This window comes from Anguilla rostrata, chromosome 11 (assembly GCF_018555375.3).
Source record: "Anguilla rostrata isolate EN2019 chromosome 11, ASM1855537v3, whole genome shotgun sequence".
NCBI classification, from domain to species: domain Eukaryota; kingdom Metazoa; phylum Chordata; class Actinopteri; order Anguilliformes; family Anguillidae; genus Anguilla; species Anguilla rostrata.
The window spans coordinates 32,434,232-32,461,621 of NC_057943.1; the positions used below are offsets into that span (position 1 = coordinate 32,434,232).

At 42.0% G+C, this 27,390-nt stretch overlaps 1 protein-coding gene across 3 annotated transcripts in view; it reads left to right on the plus strand.

Moving 5' to 3' along the window:
* Positions 1–27,390, plus strand: part of ctnnbl1 (catenin, beta like 1) — a 74,335-nt gene that overhangs the window by 9,557 nt on the left and 37,388 nt on the right. For 2 of the 3 annotated variants that reach the window (XM_064299434.1, XM_064299435.1), the window contains exons 3-10: positions 9,536–9,721; positions 11,083–11,189; positions 12,086–12,225; positions 14,120–14,217; positions 20,120–20,213; positions 22,835–22,926; positions 24,086–24,158; positions 24,899–24,957. In XM_064299434.1, the coding sequence (XP_064155504.1) occupies positions 9,536–9,721; positions 11,083–11,189; positions 12,086–12,225; positions 14,120–14,217; positions 20,120–20,213; positions 22,835–22,926; positions 24,086–24,158; positions 24,899–24,957 (849 nt within the window). Of the gene's footprint in view, positions 1–7,981; positions 8,178–9,535; positions 9,722–11,082; positions 11,190–12,085; positions 12,226–14,119; positions 14,218–20,119; positions 20,214–22,834; positions 22,927–24,085; positions 24,159–24,898; positions 24,958–27,390 lie in introns of those variants that run through there. The other variant, XM_064299436.1, reaches the window with a different exon arrangement.

Below are 27,390 nucleotides of genomic sequence, written 5' to 3' on the forward strand. Positions count from 1 at the left end.
ACTTTCTCAAATCTTGATGCCTCTGTGTGTGCAAATGAAATGAAAAAATGCTTTTCAAGTGTGTAAGGAAAAACAAGAAATGTTAAGTTAAAAATTCTATAACCATGAACGTTGTTGCAACAGGTGCTATAACCAACATTTTATCTGAAATTTCATCCCAAATTACATTTTCCAAATTAGAGGGTCTACCTTTTTTGTGCATGTTTAACCATAGTATCAGTAAATTACCTCTCAATTTGGCAAACTTCCACAAACAAATGCTTTTAACTTGGCTGCTAATTTTTAAGTGTAATTTTACAGGTACTTCATTTGGAATAATCGCAACAATCACAACGATAGTTCTAAATAAATCTATTTACTCCCATGATTGGCGATCTCTTGTTAGTTAGTCTACTTCTTAGTTCTGAAGATTTTCTTTTGAACTATTCTGAATTGTAATCCATTCATAACATCCCTGTCACTCTGAGTTAGCCATTGTAATGGATGCTATTCCTCCAGAGGTCATTATGCTGTTGAGGGGTAGCAATGAATCACGCCTCAATCTTGCTCTTCAGACTTTTATGGTACTGTGGTGGGTAAAGTATGTTTTTTAAAAAAAATCTAGTTGCTCAGTCCAGAATATAAAAATTAGATTCATTAAAAAAAGAAAAAAGAAAAAAGAAAAAACTGTTTCCATCCTTTATGTAACATTTCACTGGGAGGGCTTTACTTCAAATATTCAGTGAAAAAAAATCACTGGCATTACATTCAAGATGTTTAATTACAAATAAATCCAGACAGGTCTGCTTCAAATTGATTCATAGGTTCTACCCAGCAAAGTATTACTTACAAAAAATGAGGTGAGATGTCGACACTAACTGCTCTTTTTGTGATGCTGATGATGAAACCGCTTAGGCTATATGTTTTTTCGGAATTGTCCCCTTGCTGTGAATTTTTGGGAGGACTTTTCCAGATTTATTTGTTGTAATATTTATGATAATTTTTCTTTACTATTTTGGGATGTACTGTTTGATTTTTACAATGTTTGTAAACTAAACCAAAAAGAATACTACCGTATCAATATTTTTGTCATTTTGGCAAAATATCAAATTCATAAAAGTAAATACAGAGACTGAAAGCCTATGTTTATAATTCTTGAAAATGAATTCAAACCGTACATCCAAGCCACTCTCTGCTCTAATAACTCCAAAGTTATAAAGACTCTTGACACATGAAATCACTAAGATATTACAATTTCTTCCCCTCTTTTTTATTGTGAACCCCTGGCACCTTCTATTGCTACTTTGTATTTTCTTGTATCGATTCCTACAGTTTTTTCTGCTTCTGGATAGTGTACAGAGCTTGTACATTTTGTACTGCATTGTAGGATGGATTTAATTCACTGTGTGCAAGTTTTTTGTTTTCAGATGGCACACTGAAAAATGCCTGATATCTGAAGTAGTGCACTATATAGGGTATAGGTAGTCATTTGGCACGCAGTCGCTGCGATACTAACCAGAGACTGTAAAAAATATGGACAAAGCCACTGTGACGTCACCCATTGCCTCGCCGTGGGTCTCTAAAACGCGTTTTGAAGCTCAATGGCGGGCGCGGCATTTTCTCGATTTGGAGCCAAAACCATATGAGTTAAGCGGTCTTGTGATTTTTACAATGTCAGTCCGGTGCGGAAAAGCTCATCAACCTGAACAAACGATTGCAGAACGAACTTGAAGCTAGCTGACTGTCTGCCGTTATGTTTTAAAATATATTATCAAATGTTTACGGAGTTTAATTTCCATCCGTGACTGTACTGTGTCATGTAATCACGTTATATGTATGACATTAATAATACAATTATGTTCAGTTATCTTCAATTTATGTTTCTCAGCAAAACGAATATGCTTAGCTAGCATATCAGCTTGCCAGTGAGCTAGGTAGGCTATCCGTGGTTAGCTCACGCATTAGCAATATGAACCACAGGGGAAGAACATCGACTACACTGATGGTCAATCAATCAGAGATGTGTAGGCTACTGGTGATTTGACTAGGCTAATTTTCATATAACTGTCTGGTAGACCTGCTGTTAACCGAGCAAGTTATCGTCGTAGGTTTTCGCCACAGTCAGTTAATGAGCCAGTAACTGCTACTAGCTACTCCATCGCCGTTTGTGGTGTTCACTTGCTGGGTGAAGCTAGCTGACCGATCGTTCGCAAGTCACTTTCTACCGAATAAAAATTAACACTGTCACTGGTGATTAACAAATCTACCAAGTATTTTAATAACTGATCTGCAGGCGTGTAAATATGACAACGCAATTTGTACAGCAAGTTTTCCACCTGGTGCATGAAGACAAAAATAATGTACATTGAATTTCTAATTATTATTAGGCTATTTTTTTCTTGTAAATCATCAAAACCAATGGAGAAAAGCCAATATACGCAAGGAGCCCCCAGGACCGATTCTGAGAACCACTGTCTTAAATGCTCTTGTCGGTCTCTTAAATGTTAAAAACATATTCCTTTCTAAATGCCAGTCTTACAAAGATGGTTAATTTCGTCAAAACTTAAGACTCTCAATTCGCTTCGTGAAACTGAAAATTTTGAAATGTTTATCCCAAAATCTGGATTATAGTAGCTTTGCCACATGCGTGAAGCATGGCCCAGGTAGACATTTACGGAATGTGACGCAAACTGTACCTCATTGGTCCACAACAAATATTATAACAGTGCTCAAATGTCACAATAAATCATGAAATCGACCCACGGACAGTCATAAGACTAATAAAATACACATATTGTGACTATTTGTACTCATGAGAAAAAATTATTGACTTTGTATTTTGACCGCATTTGTACCGTAGGCTTACATGGAAACCGGATATGAAAATACCTATACTGGAGCCAACCGTACTGGCGCTAGTGAGCAACCAGGAACAACAAGACCAGGAAATGAGCTTCAAAAACGAAGTCTGGTTTTGGCCGCTTGGTCCAGTCCAGTTTTTAAAAAAAATCCAGTCCAGGTTTTTTTCCCCCCGAGTCCAGTCCAGTTTTTTTCAAAAATCCAGTCCAGGTTTTTTCCCCCCCGAGTCCAGTCCAGTTTTTTTCAAAAATCCAGTCCAGGTTTTTTTTTGGAGTCCAGTCCAGTTTTTTTTCAAAAATCCAGTCCAGGTTTTTTTCCCCCGAGTCCAGTCCAGTTTTTTTCAAAAATCCAGTCCAGGTTTTTTTCCCCGAGTCCAGTCCAGTTTTTTTCAAAAATCCAGTCCAGGTTTTTTTTCCGAGTCCAGTCCAGTTTTTTTCAAAAATCCAGTCCAGGTTTTTTTTTGGGAGTCCAGTCCAGTTTTTTTCAAAAATCCAGTCCAGGTTTTTTTTTTTGGAGTCCAGTCCAGTTTTTTCAAAATCCAGTCCAGGTTTTTTTTTTGGGAGTCCAGTCCAGTTTTTTTCAAAAATCCAGTCCAGGTTTTTTTTTGGGAGTCCAGTCCAGTTTTTTTCAAAAATCCAGTCCAGGTTTTTTTTTTTGAGTCCAGTCCAGTTTTTTTTCAAAAATCCAGTCCAGGTTTTTTTTTTGAGTCCAGTCCAGTTTTTTTTCAAAAATCCAGTCCAGGTTTTTTTTTCCCCGAGTCCAGTCCAGTTTTTAAAAAAAATCCAGTCCAGGTTTTTTTTTTTGAGTCCATTCCAGTTTTTAAAAAAAATCCAGTCCAGGTTTTTTGTTTTTCCGAGTCCAGTCCAGTTTTTTTTAAAAATCCAGTCCAGGTTTTTTCTTTTTTTTCAGTCCAGTCCAGAGACTGTAAAAAATATGGACAAAGCCACTGTGACGTGGTGCATGAAGACAAAAATAATGTACATTGAATTTCTAATTATTATTAGGCTATTTTTTTTTCTTGTAAATCATCAAAACCAATGGAGAAAAGCCAATATACGCAAGGAGCCCCCAGGACCGATTCTGAGAACCACTGTCTTAAATGCTCTTGTCGGTCTCTTAAATGTTAAAAACATGTTACTTTCTAAGTGCCAGTCTTACAAAGATGGTTAATTTCGTTAAATTGTGTGTGTGTGATTTCAGCGTGTGTTGTGTTGTGTTGTGTTATTCAGCAAATAAACCTTAAGACTCTTAATTCGCTTCGTGAAACTGAAAATTTTGCAATGTTTATCCCAAAATCTGGATTATAGTAGCTTTGCCACATGCGTGAAGCATGGCCCAGGTAGACATTTACGGAATGTGACGCAAACTGTACCTCATTGGTCCACAACAAATATTATAACAGTGCTCAAATGACACAATAAATCATGAAATCGACCCATGGACAGTCATAAGACGAATAAAATACACATATTGTGACTATTTGTACTCAGAGAAAAAAATATTGACTTTGTATTTTGACCGCATTTGTACCGTGACTAACATGAAACCGGATTATGAAAACACCTATAACTGGAGCCAACCTAGTGGCAGCTAGTGAGCAACCAGCCACAACAAGACCAGGAAATGAGCTTCAAACCGAAAGTCTGGGTTGTTGGGCCGCTTTTTTGATACTAACGAATGCAACCCTAACGACAGCACAAACTGACATACCGGTTGTTAGATGGATCAGCGGTTACGGCAGTATGGCGCAGGTTTTCAATTCAATTTGTATACTGAAGCACTTTAGAAAGAGCTTGTGCTTTAAGACAATTAATCCGTGATTCTGACTCCAAAGTTATAAAGACTCTTGACACATGAAATCACTAAGATATTACAATTTCTTCCCCTCTTTTTTATTGTGAACCCTGGCACCTTCTATTGCTACTTTGTATTTTCTTGTATCGATTCCTACAGTTTTTTCTGCTTCTGGATAGTGTACAGAGCTTGTACATTTTGTACTGCATTGTAGGATGGATTTAATTCACTGTGTGCAAGTTTTTTGTTTTCAGATGGCACACTGAAAAATGCCTGATATCTGAAGTAGTGCACTATATAGGGTATAGGTAGTCATTTGGCACGCAGTCGCTGCGATACTAACCAGAGACTGTAAAAAATATGGACAAAGCCACTGTGACGTCACCCATTGCCTCGCCGTGGGTCTCTAAAACGCGTTTTGAAGCTCAATGGCGGGCGCGGCATTTTCTCGATTTGGAGCCAAAACCATATGAGTTAAGCGGTCTTGTGATTTTTACAATGTCAGTCCGGTGCGGAAAAGCTCATCAACCTGAACAAACGATTGCAGAACGAACTTGAAGCTAGCTGACTGTCTGCCGTTATGTTTTAAAATATATTATCAAATGTTTACGGAGTTTAATTTCCATCCGTGACTGTACTGTGTCATGTAATCACGTTATATGTATGACATTAATAATACAATTATGTTCAGTTATCTTCAATTTATGTTTCTCAGCAAAACGAATATGCTTAGCTAGCATATCAGCTTGCCAGTGAGCTAGGTAGGCTATCCGTGGTTAGCTCACGCATTAGCAATATGAACCACAGGGGAAGAACATCGACTACACTGATAGTCAATCAATCAGAGATGTGTAGGCTACTGGTGATTTGACTAGGCTAATTTTCATATAACTGTCTGGTAGACCTGCTGTTAACCGAGCAAGTTATCGTCGTAGGTTTTCGCCACAGTCAGTTAATGAGCCAGTAACTGCTACTAGCTACTCCATCGCCGTTTGTGGTGTTCACTTGCTGGGTGACGCTAGCTGACCGATCGTTCGCAAGTCACTTTCTACCGAATAAAAATTAACACTGTCACTGGTGATTAACAAATCTACCAAGTATTTTAATAACTGATCTGCAGGCGTGTAAATATGACAACGCAATTTGTACAGCAAGTTTTCCACCTGGTGCATGAAGACAAAAATAATGTACATTGAATTTCTAATTATTATTAGGCTATTTTTTTCTTGTAAATCATCAAAACCAATGGAGAAAAGCCAATATACGCAAGGAGCCCCAGGACCGATTCTGAGAACCACTGTCTTAAATGCTCTTGTCGGTCTCTTAAATGTTAAAAACATATTCCTTTCTAAATGCCAGTCTTACAAAGATGGTTAATTTCGTCAAAACTTAAGACTCTCAATTCGCTTCGTGAAACTGAAAATTTTGAAATGTTTATCCCAAAATCTGGATTATAGTAGCTTTGCCACATGCGTGAAGCATGGCCCAGGTAGACATTTACGGAATGTGACGCAAACTGTACCTCATTGGTCCACAACAAATATTATAACAGTGCTCAAATGTCACAATAAATCATGAAATCGACCCACGGACAGTCATAAGACTAATAAAATACACATATTGTGACTATTTGTACTCATGAGAAAAAATTATTGACTTTGTATTTTGACCGCATTTGTACCGTAGGCTTACATGGAAACCGGATATGAAAATACCTATACTGGAGCCAACCGTACTGGCGCTAGTGAGCAACCAGGAACAACAAGACCAGGAAATGAGCTTCAAAAACGAAGTCTGGTTTTGGCTGCTTGGTCCAGTCCAGTTTTTAAAAAAAATCCAGTCCAGGTTTTTCCCCCCGAGTCCAGTCCAGTTTTTTTTCAAAAATCCAGTCCAGGTTTTTTTCCCCCGAGTCCAGTCCAGTTTTTTTCAAAAATCCAGTCCAGGTTTTTTTTTGGGGAGTCCAGTCCAGTTTTTTTTCAAAAATCCAGTCCAGGTTTTTTTTCCCGAGTCCAGTCCAGTTTTTTACAAAAATCCAGTCCAGGTTTTTTTTCCGAGTCCAGTCCAGTTTTTTACAAAAATCCAGTCCAGGTTTTTTTTCCGAGTCCAGTCCAGTTTTTTTCAAAAATCCAGTCCAGGTTTTTTTTTGGGAGTCCAGTCCAGTTTTTTTCAAAAATCCAGTCCAGGTTTTTTTTTTTGGAGTCCAGTCCAGTTTTTTTCAAAAATCCAGTCCAGGTTTTTTTTTTGGGAGTCCAGTCCAGTTTTTTTCAAAAATCCAGTCCAGGTTTTTTTTGGGGAGTCCAGTCCAGTTTTTTTTCAAAAATCCAGTCCAGGTTTTTTTTTTAAGTCCAGTCCAGTTTTTTCAAAAATCCAGTCCAGGTTTTTTTTTTGAGTCCAGTCCAGTTTTTTTTCAAAAATCCAGTCCAGGTTTTTTTTTTTGAGTCCAGTCCAGTTTTTTAAAAAAAATCCAGTCCAGGTTTTTTTTTTTGAGTCCATTCCAGTTTTAAAAAAAAATCCAGTCCAGGTTTTTTTTTTTTCCGAGTCCAGTCCAGTTTTTAAAAAAAATCCAGTCCAGGTTTTTTCTTTTTTTTCAGTCCAGTCCAGAGACTGTAAAAAATATGGACAAAGCCACTGTGACGTGGTGCATGAAGACAAAAATAATGTACATTGAATTTCTAATTATTATTAGGCTATTTTTTTTTTCTTGTAAATCATCAAAACCAATGGAGAAAAGCCAATATACGCAAGGAGCCCCCACGACCGATTCTGAGAACCACTGTCTTAAATGCTCTTGTCGGTCTCTTAAATGTTAAAAACATGTTCCTTTCTAAATGCCAGTCTTACAAAGATGGTTCATTTCGTTAAATTGTGTGTGTGTGATTTCAGCGTGTGTTGTGTTGTGCTGTGTTATTCAGCAAATAAACCTTAAGACTCTTAATTCGCTTCGTGAAACTGAAAATTTTGCAATGTTTATCCCAAAATCTGGATTATAGTAGCTTTGCCACATGCGTGAAGCATGGCCCAGGTAGACATTTACGGAATGTGACGCAAACTGTACCTCATTGGTCCACAACAAATATTATAACAGTGCTCAAATGACACAATAAATCATGAAATCGACCCATGGACAGTCATAAGACGAATAAAATACACATATTGTGACTATTTGTACTCATGAGAAAAAATTATTGACTTTGTATTTTTACCGCATTTGTACCGTAGACTTACATGGAAACCGGATATGAAAACACCTATACTGGAGCCAACCGTAGTGGCGCTAGTGAGCAACCAGGAACAACAAGACCAGGAAATGAGCTTCAAAAACGAAGTCTGGTTTTGGCCGCTTGATACTAACGAATGCAACCCTAACGACAGCACAAACTGACATACGGTTGTTTAGATTGCGACAGCGGTTTACGGCAGTAGTGGCGCAGGTTTTCAATTCAATTTGTAGACTGAAGCACGTTAGAAATAGCTTGTGCATTTTAAGACAATTAATCCGTGATTCTGTTACTATCATGGATGTTGGTGAACTTCTGAGCTATCAGGTAATTGCACCGGATTATGAACCTATTTAATTTTCCATTCGGCTTCCATTTTCGGATGTTCTACGTTGTTAGCTAGAGATAGAATAACTTCGTTAGAATAACGTAGGCCTTAAAACTGTAGCGAAACGTAGGTGCTAACAAGCGTTTGTTTGCAGGCTGCAACTGAATGCTGGCTGGGTTTATGATGTTATGTAGTAAACCATCCTGATTCATCATCCTGATTTATCCCAACGGCTGTTTTGCTTCTAGTACTTAAATGACTACAATACGTTTTATTACCAAAAGAACATTTTATATTAATGCAAGACGTGTTGTATGATTATTGTTTAAAAATACAAGGTACTTTACTTGCAGGTAAAGTTAGTATAGGAATACCGCCGTTTTGCTTTGTGAAATCCGCTTCTACAACATGATCTTAAATAGGCAAAGACAAGTTCTATCAGCCCCTACAATGATCATGAGCAACGTCTAAATAACATGTCTTCAACCCATTTAAAGTAGATGAGGAGAATAAATGGGCTGAGTGTTGTAGATAAATTTTGTCATGTGTAACCTCCGTGTTGTCAGCTTCAGGTGTTTCCACAAGGCACAGGTGAAGATGTTGTGTTGCAAAATAAACTGCCGAATCGATGGGATCCTTGACCTATTTTTTTTTATTTTATTTTTTTGTGTGGAGGTTTTATTCTTTACTAACCAAGTGTAGTTCTTCATTAGAAACTCGGTCAGGAACGATTAGTTTTGCTTTGTGCAAATTGTTGGCATGGCTTGCTTAAAGTTAAGTCATTTATAACTTGGTTTGCTAGGTAGGTATTTATGGTTGATGTTTAGCTATTTCCTAGTATGTTATCTTTCTAATTCATTAACTAGCTCATATGGTGGTCCTGATTACAATTTTGATTAACATTACTAGAATATTCTGATCTATAGAATTTTTTTTTGAGGCTTGTTGCATTTGGTCAGTGAGTGTCTGTTGTTGTTCAGAAGGTTGGAGGATAGCCCAAGGTTTTGGACTATCCTCCTTTAAAGGCATTAACTAGTGATTTGTAAATGAATGTTTAAGCAATGAAAATGCAATTCTGGTTTGTCATGTTTCCTATTAGTCTTATAGGAGGTGTCTCAACTAAGATGCTTTGTCCTCATCTTTTAAGTTATCTTTTGATTACAATTTGCAATTTAGTTATTTAGCAGACAGAATAATCCAAAGAATGCCATGAAGTTGTAGGCCCTTGGAATGACAGCAAATTTCCAAGTCTTTTAAGTTTTAAAACCATGCTGCATGCTGTCAGGAGGAACGAACACTGTTGAGCGTGAGAGTGAAGGACCCGTTGAAATGGCTGACAAGGTTTCCTCCCTTGCAGCCGGACAGGGGCGCTAAGCGGCCCCGGGAGGAGGACGGAGACGAGGACCCCAAAGTTAAACAGAAGCCCCCCGGGGCCCGGGAGCACGGCAGACACGCAGAGCCAGATGACCCGGACGCGGAGGAGCTGGGCGGCAACAGGAAAAGGGTCCTGGAGAAGCTGATGGATCACGATGACGACCAGGAGGTGGGTGGAGCCCAAAAACCCGCTACAGTGTCACGTGCTAACAAGTTTAGTGCTTTTCAGGGTTGTTTACAGAAATAAAGGTTCACAGATGCTCTTGGTTTCGTTTAAAGTTGTCCGTATTAAACGTCATTTTACATGCAAAGGCTCAGAATTGAGATATGTTCTAGTGAGGAGGAAAAGTGGGTGCGCAACAGAAGTCAGCGGCATCACTAACAGGGGACTGATGCTATTGGTCTACACCCAAGTGCCTTCATCTTCTCAGGCACTTGGGTGTAGAGAAGGGCGTGCAAAATAGTGCAACTTTTTTACATTTTTACAGCTGAATATACAGTATACTGAAGCAATGCATGTTAAGTGCCTTGCTCAAGGGTACAACAGCAGTGCCCGGCAATCGAACCTGTGACCTTTAGGTCACAAGCCCAGTTCTTTCCCCATTGTACACTGCCGCCCGAACAATACTTCACTGAATCATGCATCCTACCTGATCAGAACCTGCTGCACTACAACTAAAATAACTGGTTTTGTCAAATGGTAATATGGGGAGACATTGGGGGTATCTATAGGGCTAATGTATGGACATCTCCATTCGTTCATTTGATTCATTTTGATGCAAGTTTTTTTTAAATGTTATGAAAAGAAATGTTTGCATCAAGGGGATGCTTATGTGTCTAAATTTTTTTTATTTATTTTTTTTTACATATTGTACAGTGCAGCATTTTATTTCAGTAATTGAAATTTGACTTGCTTACTGTTTAGCCTACTGAATAACTTTAAGTAAGGTGCAAGGTGTGGCAAATGTTGCAAGTGAATGTTGCCTATTAGGATGTAAAGTTATCGTACCTTTTTATAATTGCAGTTTATTAAATGTCCCATAATGTTGAATAATAAATACATTTATTTTGCTTATGTTTGTGTTGTGTATTCATGAAATGAATTACGACTTGGTGAGTGTAGCTAATTTGCGAATACTCTAGTTTCAATTGCCTACTTGAACAGGGAAATCGGGTCAAATGCACATCCCTACTTGGGAGATGGTAGTTTGCTGGGCTAAAATCCATCCCCTGGCCCAGGGAGATATAGCTTTAGTCGTGTTTGGTTTCCATGTTAAATGCGGTTTTGTAAGTCACTTCGGTAACAAGCATCTGCTGACAAAATTGTAAATGTAAATTGGGAGCAATTGGACTCTTTTTTAAGGCTCAGAGAGATGACATCACCCTCTGCAACAGATGTTCACGTGCTCGTTTTACAGACCTTGATCTGAAATCGTTGAGCTTGTGTGTTGCGACCGGGATGAAGGAACGGTCTGTGCGTTTTTTTTGTTTTTTTTTAGAAACGGTGTGCTTGTTGTGTTGATGAAACAGGGAGAACCAGTGGATGAGAGCTCGGTGAAGAAGATGATTCTGACCTTCGAGAAAAGATCGTACAAGAACCAGGAGCTGAGGATTAAGTTTCCCGACTGTCCAGAGAAGTGAGTCAAACCGGGAATTTACCATTGATGCCATCTGTTAAATTTGAGGGGCGAAGAAACAATGTCCAATCATTTAATATCTGAAGAATATCAGAACTTTCACTGTTGACCCAGACATAGGTGCAAACATTAATGGCATAAAATTAATAAAATATTGCATTTGAAAAATACGGAACATCAACAATTTCAGAGCATACCCAAGTGTGCTTTCAGTGGTGTTGTAGCCTTACTTATGGCCCTTGAAGCTAATTGCAGCTGGTAGTGGTTAGTACATAATAGTGGTTACAGAACTTTGCTCAACAAAGGAGATGATAGCCAGCCAACTATTTACCCCAGGTAACAGTCACTGTTGAAAGAATGTTCTATTCAGTTTAATTAGGCTTGACACGATGTGATTTTCACATCGGACTGGGAACAAATATCCAGTTAATTCAAAAGAATTATTACTGCCCAAATTATTGTCGTTTACTTGTTCACACTGTGTCACTTTCCCTTTTGGCAGCCATTTTTGTTTGCTGCGCTCTACCTTTTCAGACTGTTTAAAGGCTGTTGCTGAAGTTAATGTTCCTTTTGGATGCATGTCTGGTGTTGGTAGTGGTGAAGGTGTTATCCTCTCTCAGTTAAACGGCCAAGCCCTCGAGGGCAGAAAAGTTAATTGTCAGATTAATGTCACTGATTGGTCTAAGATCCCTGTTACCTGGTGTCCCAGGTCTAAATCAGGCCCTGGTTAGAGGGGAAGAATTTAAAAACAGCAGTACTGCTGGACTCCTGGACTAGATTCGATGGTCCCTGCCGTGCATCTTGAATGTCTTGAATTGAAATAATTGTTGTGGATTTTTGGAAATGAACATATTCACATGCATTCGTTCATGGAGCTTTTTCCATTGCTCTCCAAGGTTCATGGAGGCGGAGCTGGACCTGAATGACATCATACAGGAGATGCACGTCATCGCTACCATGCCTGACCTCTACCACCTGCTGGTGGAGCTCAATGCTATCCATTCGTTGCTTGGGTTGCTGAGCCATGAGAACACAGATATCCTTTTTCTCAAGAAACTGCTTCTGGTAGATCAGTAACGTCAAGGATTTGTCTGTGTGAACCAATCATGCTTTTGCTGTGGAGTTAGATTTCTGATTGGCTGAAATAGCTAAGCGACTGACAGCAGACAGAAGCCCTGCCCATTATGGATTTCATAAAGCCCTGTGCTGTTGGATTGCGTTCGAGAAAACCTGCTTCGATTTGCAGTTTATAGCGAGTATGTTATATAAATTATGTAGCTCCCACCTCAAAGGAGGTCTCGGGTATAGTGAATGCTTATAGGAATGCTAGGAATGCTTTGATCATAGAGTAAAAAAAAAAAATTAGAAGTCCTACTTCTTTGATGTGGGAATCATTTTCTTTTAGGGTCTTCTTTGGGAATTATTTCTGAATGATATCCTGGTCACACTATTTGAGTTCTTTTATATCGGACATATTAAAAGGTTTCTTGAAAAACATGATTAATCGCGTCTGTGCCACAGTCTAGCAGTCTTAAATTTTGATCTTGAGTCTGTGAGGACATGCAGGGATGTTTGTAAGACGGGACTCTAAACGCGCAGCGAGTTCCTGCGCTTTTATTCTGAAAGGCGAAGCGCTAATGAAGTTCAACACCGTGCTAGCGCAGCCGCGGCGAGACAAATGCTCGTTGTCACCTTCCGTTACGGTGTTGATATATCGCCATCTCTGCCTCTTGGTATAAATAGCCGTCACCTGTCTGCGCACCCTGGCATATAGCCACTTCGTGTTTAGTGTTGGGCGCGCAGAAGAAAAAAATAAAAACGCTACATTCGCATACGATTCGGCATTATTTCATGCCCCGGATTTTTAAATAAGTTGCTTACACAAATGTACAAAGAAGGGAATCCGAAACTCATCGGGCTTCGACGTTCCTTGAAAATCCTTGAAAGTTTGTTCATTTGAGAAAAAATAATTATAAGGCCTAGATATTTTTTGAAAATGGACATGTTCCTTGAAAGTGCTTGAATCCTCAATTGAATATATTTCCCAGAAGCTATTGGTTTGCCTTGCGGTTCAGTTGTATAGCTTGTTTTGGATATGTGAGTGTCCAAGGTCTCTCTGGAGTGTCTTATTTCTTGGGGCCACTGTGTAGTTAATGGTAAGGTGTACAAAACAGACGAGTGAAAATGTGTCTGTATTAACAGACAAGGGAAAACCATAAACCTTTTAAATTAAAAACCATTTTAAAAATGAACTACCATTAACTTTTGAGTGTGGAGAATTAGTAGCCTACATCCACAATTTAAAATTAAATAATGCGCACAATTTGCGCCATTCAAATAAAATAATTTATTACTCGCCTAATAGCCTGATTAAGGAGAACTGGCTATATCTGATGGTGTGGATGACTGCTTCTGTATAGCCTTCTCCTTTTCATTGTCCAATTTTTGTGTTAAGATGCCAGTTAAACCCAATTCATGTTTCAAAAAACTCATGTTGAGTCCTTGTATTTGAGGGAACTTGGCCTTGAAAGTTAAAGATGATGTGGAAACCCTGCTGATAAGAATCTTGGGGAAAAAGTGAAAAAATATGAATTCTAGAACTGACTTCCTGCTGTCCAAAGCGCTCTGTGAACAGGGAGAAAGAAGAAAATTCCTCTAAAAAGCCTATTATATTAGCATATTGCACATGAATACTGAAAGAACACAAAACAAGAATGGCTGACGTGGTATTTAAAGTTGTTTACACATTGGAGTCATGCAGAGCCGTATCAAAAAGTGAAAGGAGTTTGCAGTCTTCTCTGTACTCTGCTTCAGAAAGAGTTTCTTTTATTTTTTTCGTTTTCTGCTTCAGAAGTTCCGTCCGAAAGCTGTGTTTTTGCGCACGGTTCCCAAGTTTCCGTGTCCGTACGTCCTTAGCGTCTGCTTCCCACATATAGCCATCGCGGTGGTGGATCTCCTGCAGGAGCTGACGGACATCGACACACTTCACGAGAGCGAGGAGGGCGCGGAGGTGCTCATCGACGCTTTGGTGAGTCCCGCCGCCGTTTCCCGGGCAACCTCGCACGCATCAGACAGGTTTGTGCTGCCAGTCAAAAAATCACGTGGTTGTCATCAACAATGCACTGGCTCCAATGACACTCTAAGCAGCTTACTGTATTTTACACTTGTTTCCTTGTATATCTAAGTGGCGCTGGGTGGTATTATTATTATTTATTTTTTTATTATTATTATTATTTTTATTAGGGGCCAAGCACCGAAGGTGCCATTTGCGCTATTATATTCCTTGATTTTTATTATTCTTCTGTAGATTTTCCCAGTTCTGGCCAGGTCTCCCACCACCTGGTCAGTCCTTGATAAACTTTGCTCATTCGATATATAGTGCTGCCCTACTCTCTAGGAACATGCATGTGTATGTTTTGTCCTCATGTTTTTTGTATATATTTTACGTTTTTGCAGAGAGTATTACGAGCAACTAGTGCGCAGTGTTACTCTTGATGAAGCTAGAAAGAAACCCGCTCATGATAAATACTGCCATCGGGTGAATTGTTCTGTTTAACCTTAGTTTTGTACGGGTCGATCCAACCAAACACTTTTGCCGGTGTTTAATTTCTCAATTAATCAACTGTGCCATTTTGAGTGGAGTGTCCTCCACTTGACACGCTGTTTAGCTTGCGATGATTGGTGGGCTTGGTCCAGCCTCCGTAGGATTAATCACAGAGGTCTTCCTTGTTACACCCGGCCTGTAATTGTTATGCTAAATTTCCAGAGCCTTTTTTATTTATTTATTTATTTATTTATTTATTTTTTGACGGCCGTCGGTCACTTTTTTGTAATCTATTCGTCGAGCATCTTAAAGTGTCGATGGATGCGCGTCAGGAGAATGAAAGCACTACGCGTTTTGGTTTCCCCTCAGCTCTAATTAATTCCCCACAGTGCCTTTCACCCGCTGACGCCCCGCGCCGTTAACAGGCGCGCCATTATCATATAAATCGCGTTCGTGAGCGGCGGTGCTAGCCGCTCGTCGAGGACGATCAATCTCACGCGATACCCGGAGCATTAAAAGCCGTGATGGTTCATGTTCTGTTTGGAGCGGCTCCTGTTCCACCTTGGTGCCCTGTCGTGCGCTCACAAATCCCCGTTTCTGATTGCGGCGCGTCGGGGGCGTTTGACAGGGGCGTGTCCGCTCGTCCTAAATGCGGCCTGCCCTGGGCGCTACATTACGTGCGCCGCCGTGCGTCGTGCGCTGTGGCCGCAACCCCGTCTGTCGTCCGGATTTTCGATACCCGGGCCAATCGGGATCATGCTACCGCGTGCGTTCGTGGGACCTTTGGGTCCGAGTGAAGGGGGCGAACCACGAAATGGACCTGTCCCCTCGTGGAGGCTTCCACTGCCAAAGAGGAATTCATCTTAATCAAATAATTAGACAAATGTTCTGAAATTATAGGTTTGTCAGAGACTGAAACATGTGCATGTAGCCAATAGTAGCCAGGACTTTTTATGGTTGTCTGACAGCTTCAATATCCTGGCTTCTGTATAATGTGGTCTGTGTAATGTGAACGGATAAGCGTTAATAAGCCACTGTCCTGTTGGTTGCATCTCACGTGAACAGTAGTTTTCTGGCGTTCACTAACTGCTAGATTGCCAATGTTAATTTCAGATGTTGCATAATCTCTAGAAGACAAACCCACCAGCTGAGAGTTGGACAACATACATCCTTAAAAGACACATTTCTGATGGAACTGCCACTTGAAAGTTAAAGTAGCACTATGTGATGATACTTTGGCTAAAGGATTGGCACATCGTTTTCTCCTAGCAAATTTAGTCGATAAAATTGTCTATTAGTAAATATAAAATATTGACTAAAGTAAGTATAGACTAAATATAAGACTAAATACTTCAAAATTACTTGTGGCGACATGTCTTGATGAAAGTAAATGGCACGCTTTTTAGAGATTTTGGTCTTCCCCCCTCCCTGTACGTGCCGTACCATGAACTTGTACTGTTAGTTCAGAATACCGCGACATCCCTACTCCTCGGTGTCGCCCCACTGACAGAATTTAGTAAGCAGCTGTGCGGAGGCTAAACTTTAGCATTCTGGCTCTTGGCCAGAGCATCACAGTGCTAGGGGGAGTCCACAGGGTATTGATTTTAATTTTATCTTATTTTTTTATTCCATATCGTCTCTCACGTTTAATGTTCCATGTATTTCTGCCTTCTTTTATTGTTCTTTTGCTTTTATTACACAATTGGAGTGCTCCATTGTGTTTTACTCTTGTTTTACTATGGGGCGATATGCTCGCTCTATAATTGTCAAATAATTTTTGAGCACAATAACGATCATCGTCTCCATGTGATGTATTGCCTTTCTTTGATGTATTGTCTTTTTTTTTTTTACTACCGCAGTAGTAAACATTCGAACTTCCGAGGCAATAAAAAATGCTCGATAAAAAATAAAAAAGTAACCACTGATATCTTTCAGTGTTAATTCTGTTTCCCCTGGAAGTATTTCACGTGGCCTTTTGAAGTTTGGATCTTTCCTGAGGCATCAGGTCGTAAGGCAGTTGTTTCTCTGCAGTCCTCTCTCTGAGGACTCAAATGCTTTATTTCTGCATAAGCTCCCAAATGAGCCTGTGTCTGGGACTTTCAGCATTCCAACACTATCTTCCACTTCCCTTCAGGATCACCAGAGCCCTCATGCCAGTCATTCATAATGCTAAAATCAAACTATAGATGGCACTGGTGGGATTAACAACCACTTTGCATGTAGTGAACACATAGTAATAGATGTTTGTTTGCCACGCATGCGGTGTGAAGCTTTGGACTGCGCAAGCTTGGACGCATGGATAATCGCTCTGCATTCCTAAAGAGCACCACCGACGGCTAGCGGGCACGCTCGGTATTCCAAGGCCGCGCCATTCACGCCTACAAATGGAGAAAAGTCTAATCATATTAAGCATAATTGGAAAATACAATTCCAATGCCCAACTGGTCTGAAAACCTTGAAGCGTGTGCGGGCTGTTGGAATCTTACGGTGTTGCCTTTCTGAGTTCTGTAGCCTGCACAACTAAGAAATAATTCTTCATCTCCCCGTAACCTGAAGTAATCATGTTTGGTATGGTTATCTTTTAAAACTCATGTCGAAAGTCGGGGGGAAAAAGTATGTCCAATTATCTTGTACTGCTGTATAATTATCCAACTAGATTAAATTTGGCTAAACATTTTACCAAACTTCTTGAAACCCGCCCCTAATGGGAAAGGTGGTCGTGATATGAAGGTGACAGCTCAGACCACCCACTAACTCGGCCAGGTACTTTAGGTCGATGACAACCAAGGCCGGGCCTCCTCTTTTCATTTTTCTATTTTTTTTCCCTTCGTACCCGAGCCTTGGCATACGTTGACTTTTTGAGAGCTTCCATAGCCTCAGTGTCTCCGCTGAGTAAGCCTGGATCGCTGGGCCGTTTCACTTCCGAGGGTCCGCACCGCTTTGGAACCGCGTGTCTACGCCTTCAAGTACCGACGGGCTCGTGTTGGGAGTCCGGTGTCTCCGATCAAGCTGGCCTGGCCCAAGCCGCCTTTTCCAGCTTTGAATTTCTGCCTCAGCTGGGTCTCGGGGATCCCCTTTTCCTCCCTCTTTTCCTCTCCACACCCTGACTCAGTAACATCACAGCTCCATTTAACCTGCCGCTGGCTCCCCGTACGAGGCCAGTAGCCAGGCAGCTGCCGCGCTGTGATCCAACTGTACGGTTAAAGACTTTCGTGTTACGAGTCAAGCATAACTGATGTCGTCTGTAAGCTGTAATACCCAGTGTTGTCTGTCACCTCATAACCATATGTGCTGAGAATTATATTAGTTCACAGGAAGCTTCTGTTTAGCGGTACCCATGAGCTTTGTTGAGAGAGCCTATCACGTATGAACAACAATACGAATACATTTGCGTCTGGTTCGTGACTACGTTACCTTATATGTACAGCATTGCATTGTGTTATACTGTGCCAGTGCCTTTATCCAATATTACAATCAAAACGCTTAATTTTCAGCATTATTTGTCATTAAAGCTTATATTTTTGTATACGCTTGATCGGGTTTCTTCTCTCATGCTGATTGAATGATCCACACGCAATGTCATATAGAGACATCTGTTTCATAAGTACAGAGGGTGAATTCCCTCTCAATTTTAAATGTTGAGGGTGATAAAGAGTGATCTCTCGATATTCTGGGCATCAGAAAAAAAAAAGAAAGAAAAAAAGAAAAATACATCACATGGTGCCAATGGTCTTTATTGCACTCAAAAATATTTAGCAATTATCAAACAAATATATAACCCCGCCCTAATCAAGCATGCATTTTTAACTTAGCCTGGATATAAAAACTTTCTGTTTGGTAGATGTAACCTTTGATATTGTCAGGTTTAAACGCACCATCTTGTATTGCTCTTGCTGTACCTACACTTCACCATGTTTTTATTTTCTCTGTGATCTGGTGGTTCATTATTTCCCCTCATCCTTGTGACCAGAAGTCTAATTCAGGGCATCTTTGCGTGCTTTCTGTTTATGTTTCTGTTTGTGTTCTATCTCTCCTGGAGAATATATATTGCAATTATCAGAGCTGACGTTTTATTAAAATGCCACAGTTAGAAGGCTCCAAGCTGCATCCTCTGTGAAAACTGACAAAAGTAAACTGAATTTCCACGTCCGGGAAGCATCAGTCGCTCTTGTTTGTTTTATTGTGCTGAATCGTGTCGTTCCACGTGTACAAACCAAGGTTTTAATTTAACGCGTGGTTAAACTTTCGCTTGTTAATATTTGCATTTTAAATGAAGTTTGTTCAAGTCTGACACCCAGTTATGACTGAACTGTGTGTGTGTATGTGCGCCTATGGCAATTAGCTGTACTTCTTCATTTGGCTGCATAATTTTTTCCACTAGCTACAGTTGTTTTCAGAGTAAGCAGTAACTGGATTACATAGTTATGCCACCAGTAAATGTTTTATATCATGACTAATTCTGAACAGATTTTATCTGTATTTTTGAATCTTATTTTTGACTTATTCTTGTGCTTTTGTAATGTGAGAATTATCAAGGCGGATTCTGCCCATATTCGTCCCCATTGCATGTTTTCTTTTACATTGCCTAATTTCTTTGCGTTTGCCAGCAACTCCCTGCAGTTTATAAACACTATATATGTCAGTCTTGAAGTTGTTATAAATGCTTTATTAAGTAGGAAAGTGTTACTTGCGAAACTCTTGTGAATGCTTTATAAATGCACATGCATTACATGTGAAAGTATCATACACCCTGAAGGTCATATAAGGTTGTGGTTAATATCAGGTAAAAGGTAAATCAGGACATGGAACAGCCTTGACAGAATCGTGCACATTTGTGACTGACTGCTGCCTGATCTTGCGTTCTCTCCCAAGACCCACCCCCCCCATTTTTTTACGTTCCTGCTGGTAAATGGGGTCAGGCTCGGGTTGCCACTCAGATCTCGGTGTGGAATGGCTTTAACTGTGCCTCGCCACATATTTTCCCTGGAGGCCCATGTTAAACAGGCTTTCATTCAACCTTTTGCTCCTAATTAGTCCAGCTCAGCTTTTTGAATTTATTAGAATATATGTGCATTCGCAGAAGGTACTGTACATTGCATCTACTCCCAAAGTTCCGTTGTCAGGGATATTTTACCTACAGTTTTTTGGGGGGGAGGAAATGAACAAGTATGCATGCATGTAACTGTTGAAATTCAATGATTTGGAGCAGACCTGTCATCCATACTTATGGGGAAATGGAGCCAGTGATCCGTGAGCGCTTTCTGCTGAAGTATGCGACTGTTCCTATGGCAACCGCCCATCCCAGCGCTTTGATAACAAACATAGCTGAGCGATCGTTGAAATGCGCAGATTCACACTGTGCTGTATGACGGTGCGTTCTTTGCAGCTGGAGGGGCAGGTGGTGGCCCTGCTGGTGCAGAACATGGAACGGCTGGATGAGCAGGTGAAGGAGGAGGCGGACGGGGTCTACAACACGCTGGGTGAGCGGCGTCTCTAACCCCACGAGTGCACACGTTCACACACACACACACACACACACATCACATACACATACGCACACGCACGCACACATACACACACATACACATGTGCACGCACACATACGCACACATGTGCACACACGCACGCATGCACACACACACGCGCATGCACACGCACAGACAGACACACATCCAGGATGCATCCACACCCACACTCAAAGACGCACATGTACAGACACACATGCATGCACACGCGCACACACACACGCGCGCACGCAGGCACAAGCGTTCACACACGCACAGGCAGTCACACATACGCAGGCACACATGCATATGCATACATACCTACACCCAAAGACGCACATGTACAGACACTCGCATGCATGCACACACACTTGGACACACACACACATGGGCACACACACACGGACACCTCTTGCCGGCTGCCATGGCCAGATGTGTGGTGTATTACCAGAGGGCGACATTCTGCCAAACTTCTTGTTTTTTTTGGTTGTTTTTTCTCCCTTGTTTTCCTAACTTCCTCTTCAGTACCCATGCACAACGCCCCATAAAATAATTAGCGATCTTGATTTGTGTTTTCACCATGGGCCGATGGGAATGTTTCAGATTGGGATTCCCTCGGGTCAACGGTACATTTCAGCCCTACTGGATCACTTCAGGGGAAACGCTGCTGCAGAAACGGATCTAGTGCAAACGTACGCTTGGAAGTAACCTTATGGCATAATGGCAGCTGTCGGGCAATTAAGCGGTAATGAGGATAATGGCTGCGTGCTGATTGGAGGGCTGTTCGTTTGCAGAGCTGCCTGTCCCACGATAACCGCCCACATGCAGTTCCATCGTTGTCTTCGTCTTCGTCTTGGCTGCAGCAAAGCCTGCTGGGAAATCCACCTGAGTTGTAGGCCCACAGAACCTGCTGAGTTGCTCAGGTTGAATGACGTGTATCTACTTAAGGCCCCTTCCTGTCTATGCACTAGGTTTCAAGTATAAAGATTATTTTTATTTATATAGCACCTTTCATGCAAAAAGCAGCTCAAAGTACTGTACAAAAACACATCTAAGCAGATCAATAAGAACATTCAATAAAAGCCCACAAAACTTTACACCAAAAACTACAATAAGAATAGAAAAGAAAAAACAAAACAACAAATCAAATAGAATGAGTAGTAGGTGTCACAAAACCAGAATTTTGACTTTGATACCAATACCAGGTTTAGTATCACAATACTCGATGCCAAAACGATACCACAGCCCAAAGGAAGATGCTGCAGGGGAGAACCAGCACAGCTGTAACAGTTTTCAAATATGAAAAATCTAACTGGACCGTTTTTCGTGTTACTGAAAAAGTACGCAAGTTCCATGCATCATGCAACACTACCCTGCAGGGTTCTCTTCATTTTGGGGAGATACAGGCTGTATGTTTTGTGTTCGGTCAGCAGTTAGCAACTGAACTCCTCTGTCTGAGAACAACAGGATTCAGTTTGGGGACCACGGGACACATCCCCGTCCAAAATAGTACTGTTTGAGCCAGACGTGCCACTGGGGCTGGGGCATAAAGATGGAAATGGGGAAAAAGGCTGGTCTAGTTCAGGAGGGTTTCCTGCTACATTTCCCTGCCTTTCAGTAGCTTTTCCCCTGTTCCTGTGGGAAGCGTGCCGGCGGCCAGCGGCGGGTCTTCATAGACCCCCCCACTCCCCCTGCCCCCCCTCGCTCCCGCGCCAGCGCGCGTGCGGGTCCTTTCTGGCCGCGCTCAAAGCCGGCCTCCCCGAGGACTCCCCCAGGACTCGGTGTGCCGGAGTGTAATCTGCGATAACAGGCCCCGCCGCATGCAGCCGGCCGCCCCGGCTCCTCCGGGCTCCTCCGGGCTCCTCCGGGCCCCTCGCTGTCTGATTGAGATATCAGGTGTCTGGGAGATCTTTGTCATGTTAATCCGCCGAAACCCGCCACCTGGGCTTCCGCCATCGCTCTGTCGAATGGTAGCTCTCCCTTTTTGTCCTTTTTCTTTCTGTTCTCGCTTTATACTATTTTGTTTTTTAGTTTTTGGTTTTTGTTGAAGGCCGTGTTTAAAAGCCACTCTTTTTTGAGTGGGGCGGGGGTTCCGTGAGGGGGACGTGTGTCTGGCGCATGACGGGCTACGTTTTCGTCGGAGTTGGAGCGCAAAATCCATTTTGGTGGTAATTTTCTGGGAGAATAGGTGATCTGCAGTGTTATTTGATGTTGGTGGTACGGTCTTCCTATGCACTTCCTGTCTCTGTTGACACCAGCACCTCCCCAGCGAATAACTGTGATGGGTTTAAGATTCTGGTGCTTTCTCTTTTTAACTCTCCGCCCAACACCCCCTCCAACCACCTTTCCCTGTGGTGTAATTCTGCAACCTCTTTCTCTCTCTCTCTCTTTCATCGCTCTCCCTCCCTCTGTCTCTCTGTCCATCCCCCTCTCCTTCTCTCTCTGTCGATGACATACCCTCCATGTCTTATGTCCCATGAGTGTTTTTTCATCTCCCCCCCCCCCCCCATCAGCTTCATTATCACTCCACAGAGGTGCTGCGTTTGGCCTGATGATCAGAATATCTCTGCTAACACCTCCTTCCCCCTCCCCCACAGCGATCGTTGAGAACATGGCGGAGTTCCGTCCGGACATGTGCACCGAGGCTTCCCAGCAGGGCTTGATGCAGTGGCTCCTGAAGAGAATCAAGGTGCGTGCGTGTGTGCGCGCGCGTCGCCGGGGATCATGGGAAATACAGGGTGCTAAATGTGCCCCCGCTGGCTCTGAAAAGCCACGGAACACTGCTCCAGACCCATTTTTATGGTTCCGCGTTCTTCAAGGGGCACACATAATGCCAGTGACTACAATTCGCCTTATGCTGCATTATAAGTCATTGTGAATGCTACAAGCAGTCTTACCAAAACATATGGAATTTTAACAGCCTTTAGAATGTAGTATAAATCATTGGTCTGAAAGATTTTAAGACCAAAGGATAAAAACCTAGCTCAGCTGGTCTGTAAATACTGCGCGCTAAAGAAAGTTAAATTTTTTTGTGTGCATCTCTGGAAATCACTGGAAAATTCAGGTTGTGAAGTGTGCTACACTGTCTCTGAAAAGCCCCAGACCAAGGTCTATTTTTTTATTTTGAAGCTTATGAATCACGTTCTGTCTTTTGTATATCTGTCCTCAAGCTCAGTAGCTTGCTCTCCGTTATCTCGTCCAGCGGTGCTACTTTGTTGATACCCCTGAAAGGTTAATTGGCTTGCGGGTTGATACAGTTTTGCACCTCCAACAGTGTAAGGCTGGCATATTGCTGCCAAAGGCATCTAAAAATAAGTTTCCCCCACTGACGCAAAAGTATGTGAAGTTATCCTTTTACAAAAGTATTTTCCCCTGGAGTTCCATCGCCAATGTCTCCCCATTTTACTGGATTTCGATTTTTTACAGAGATAGAAAGGAAACTTTGAAAATATCACATTTAAAGTTATTTAGAAAGTGATGTATAATACAAATGTGGTTGTGCTGTCTGTTGACCCAGACTGGTTTTTGTGAGTTTAGTGCTTACCTTTGGGTGTTACTCAAATTAAATAGAAAGATCACAGTATGATTATTTTATTTCATGTGAATAATAGTAAATTTATGTCATAACATCATAGCGTAATAGCATATTCTGTAAAGGCCTAGCTCTAGTCAAAGCAGCACCAAGATTTTGAAAAACGGTCTAAATGTAATTCTTTTAAAGAATTTATGCCCAGAGTGCTATGGATAGTCATTGCTTGTCTTAATAGTAGAGTGTAACGGTTGTGCATGTTCGCTACACCGGCAGTTAATCCTGCTTCATCCTCCTCTTCCCCATCTCTGTGATGCAGGCCAAAATGCCGTTCGATGCCAACAAGCTGTACTGCAGTGAAATCCTTGCCATCTTGCTGCAGAACAATGACAGTAAGTTAAAAAAAAAAAAAAAGGCAAGATGAATGTGTTTTGTTTATAAACTTCCCACTTCCAATCAAACTGGCAACCCACACGAGGCGGGTTGCCAGGTTGAGCGCGAATCCCAGCGTGAGCATCGTCCAAAGCAACACAGGCCCCGGACGTGTTTGTCAAAATGTCCGCCCTCGCCGAAACCACCGCCCTCCTGGGATCGGCGGACCTCGCGCGTTTGACGAGATGCTCGCCGTGCGCTCACGCGACTCCCCGCTACGCCTGCGCTCCGCGTTACGTCTGAGAGCGCGCGGCTCGTTTTCGTCCCGAGTGAACTGCATGGCGGCTCTACTCAGAGTTGGGGTTGAGTAATGAGCTGCCGCTCCTTCTCCCGCCCCAGCCGCTCGGCTTCCTGTTATTCAGTCGTTTGTGTGCTTCTTCCCTCAAGTGCTTGATACCGGCGGGAGCGTGGATATTCTGGAGGGGGTCGCAACAGATTTAATTTTTGTCATTTTTTTTGTTTTGTTTCTTTTTTTTTTTTTTTTTTTTTTTGTCTCTGGTGCCACTCAGTTGCTGGGCGACAGCCCTTCACGTCTTGGGGTTCTGGCAGCGTTTATGCTCCACAGTCCAATAACTGCACTCTCTCTCTCCCTCTCCCCCTCCTTCTCTCTCCCTCTCTCTTCCCATCTCTCCCTCTCTCTCTCCTCCCTTTGCCCTCCCCCCCTCTTTCTCTCTCTCTCTCCCCCTCTCTCTCACTGCAGGCACCAGGGAGCTCTTGGGGGAGGTTGATGGCATTGATGTGTTACTGCAGCAGCTATCAGTAAGGACCTTCTTCTGTTCCCCTGCTCCGTTTTTCTTCTCTCACCTCCTTATTACTCTTTCTCCCACACTCTCCCCCTCCCTTTCAGTCTTTCTCCCTCCTCCCCCTCATCTCTCTCTTCCTCCTCTGCTTCTTCACCGCCTCTCACACTTCCCACCCCTTCTCTCTCTCACTCTGCTCTCCTCCAGAGAGCCAGCCATATTGCCACTTTGGCCTGCCAAAAAATAAAATTCAGAAAACTACATTTGGCTCTACAGCAAACTGAGTAAACTGGACCCGTAATGAGCATGCTAATCATGCTAAGGGTGAAAACTACATCCAGCGTGGCACATATTACATGCAACAAAGACAAAACATCAGCCAGGCATTACCATATTTGGGAAAAAATGTGGAATGTGGATCAAGCATTAAAAATGATCTCTGCTTCCACCGAACGTCATCAGTGCCAATGTGAATACATATTTTGGGGAATTTACGCTTGGCTTTAGCCTGCAGATTCGCCTCTATATCGGTCGCTCTTGCCTCAGGAATGCATTGAACTGTGGTCTTTGGAGTCACTATGTTCACATTTCTCAAAATAGATTCGCCAATTACCAGAGCTCTTTCAACAGGCTTTTCGGCAGGTGCGTTGCTGAGGGCAGAGAACTTGTTGGAAATGCGAGTGGGTGGTGGGTGGTGGGTGGTGCACTGGGGGCTTATGTTTGCGACTACGTTCCCAATATGTAACCTAGTAAAAACTGATAAGTTACACACTTGTTACATCAGTTACAACTTTCCAAACTCTTCCCCCAACTGTACCACCAAACACAGGAAGTGAAGGAAACAGCATGAGCAATTGAGCAAGCCAAGCCAAAACATTGATTGGAAGCACATTTACTAGTATATTAGAATCCTGTGAATCAATTCACAAACATTTTTCCTTGTTTGCTGGCAAAATCTTCATTAAATCCATGCAGGGTTAAGAAATAGATCCCCTCCCACACACACATGGAATGTAAATTTTCTCTATGCCCTATTTAATCCAGCTAGAAACCAGGTGGGTGGGTGGGTGGGTGGGTGGGTGGGTGGGTGGGTGGTGGTTGTGTGTGTGTGTTTGTGTGTGTGTTGTGGTGTGTGTGTGTGTGTGTGTGTGTGTGTGTGTGTGTGTGTGTGTGTGTGTGTGTGTGTGTGTGTGTGTGTGTGTGTGTGTGTGTGTGTGTGTGTGTGTGTGTGTGTGTGTGTGTGTGTGTGTGTGTGTGTGTGTGTGTGTGTGTGTGTGTGTCATAAAATGAACAGCCTCAGCTCTTGATAGCACTTGTCTGGATGTTGCTCTGGTCTTCACCGATCCTGTGATTTAAAGGTCTCCTAGTCTTCCCAACATACCCTAGCCCACAGGGACATTTCAAAACATAGATCACATTGCTGGTGTTGCAGATAACCACCTCTATTATGATAATCTTTTAACCTGTGCTGAGATGGTTGAAGAAACTACTAAAGTTGCACTGAGCACAGGAACCACACTTGTAATTCCCTTCTGGTCTTTTACGCTGGAAGGCAGGTTAAATTAAACACCGTATGTCTTTTTGTGGCATTAAGTGAGTGTGTGAGTCTTTTCTTTCTATTCTTAACATGTCCCTGTGACCCAACAACTCGTGCAAGGCTTATTTTGGCTCTGTGTGTTTGTTCTGATAAAACCATCAGATCTTCCCCACTATAACCTGTTTGTTCTAGGGCAATTTGGGATGTTGAATTTAAAAGTAAACAATATCCATTTCCCTTAAGAGCAGGCAGTGGTTGATGAATGTAGCCTGGGAGAATGGTAGCGTTAAAGCGTTTGGGGATAAGGATCTTTTATCAAACGGCTTGGGGTTTTTTTTGTGTATACCTTTTGTAGGTCATTGTCGTTTATAGATCATAGCTTCACACTTTACCTCGACTGCTTGCCTTTTCGCAGGTTAGGCATGGCTTTCTCTGACAGGTGCGGTTGGTTTCAGGTTCTTCCACCATGTTCTGGATGGAAGGTTAAAATTAAGTGGTAACTGTAATAATAAGGTTGCAGGGCAAAGCGCAAAATGAAATTCCCGTTGAAATGTAGAACTTTTGCAGATCTGAAGTGGTACCCGGCAGCTTTTTTAAAAAGGTGCAGTCTCTCGTTTTTTGGAATTCGGTTCCCTGAAGGCTGCAGAACAGTGTCCTTCAGGTTTCAAAGCAGCTGCATCTTGCCCTGATACGGGGAAGCTAACGAGGATAGTGCGGCTTCTGCAGGAGGGAGGAACCTCTGCGGCCATCTTGTGCAAACAAAGTGAATTACAGAACTATTGGCTCATTTTCCAATTTGGCATAGAGCATGCTCATTCCAGTGTGCCTCGCCTTAAAACCTGGCCTGATAATTTATTAAAACACCACTGACAGACTTCATTAGTTTCTGTTAAATGGGAATTGCACCATAAAATG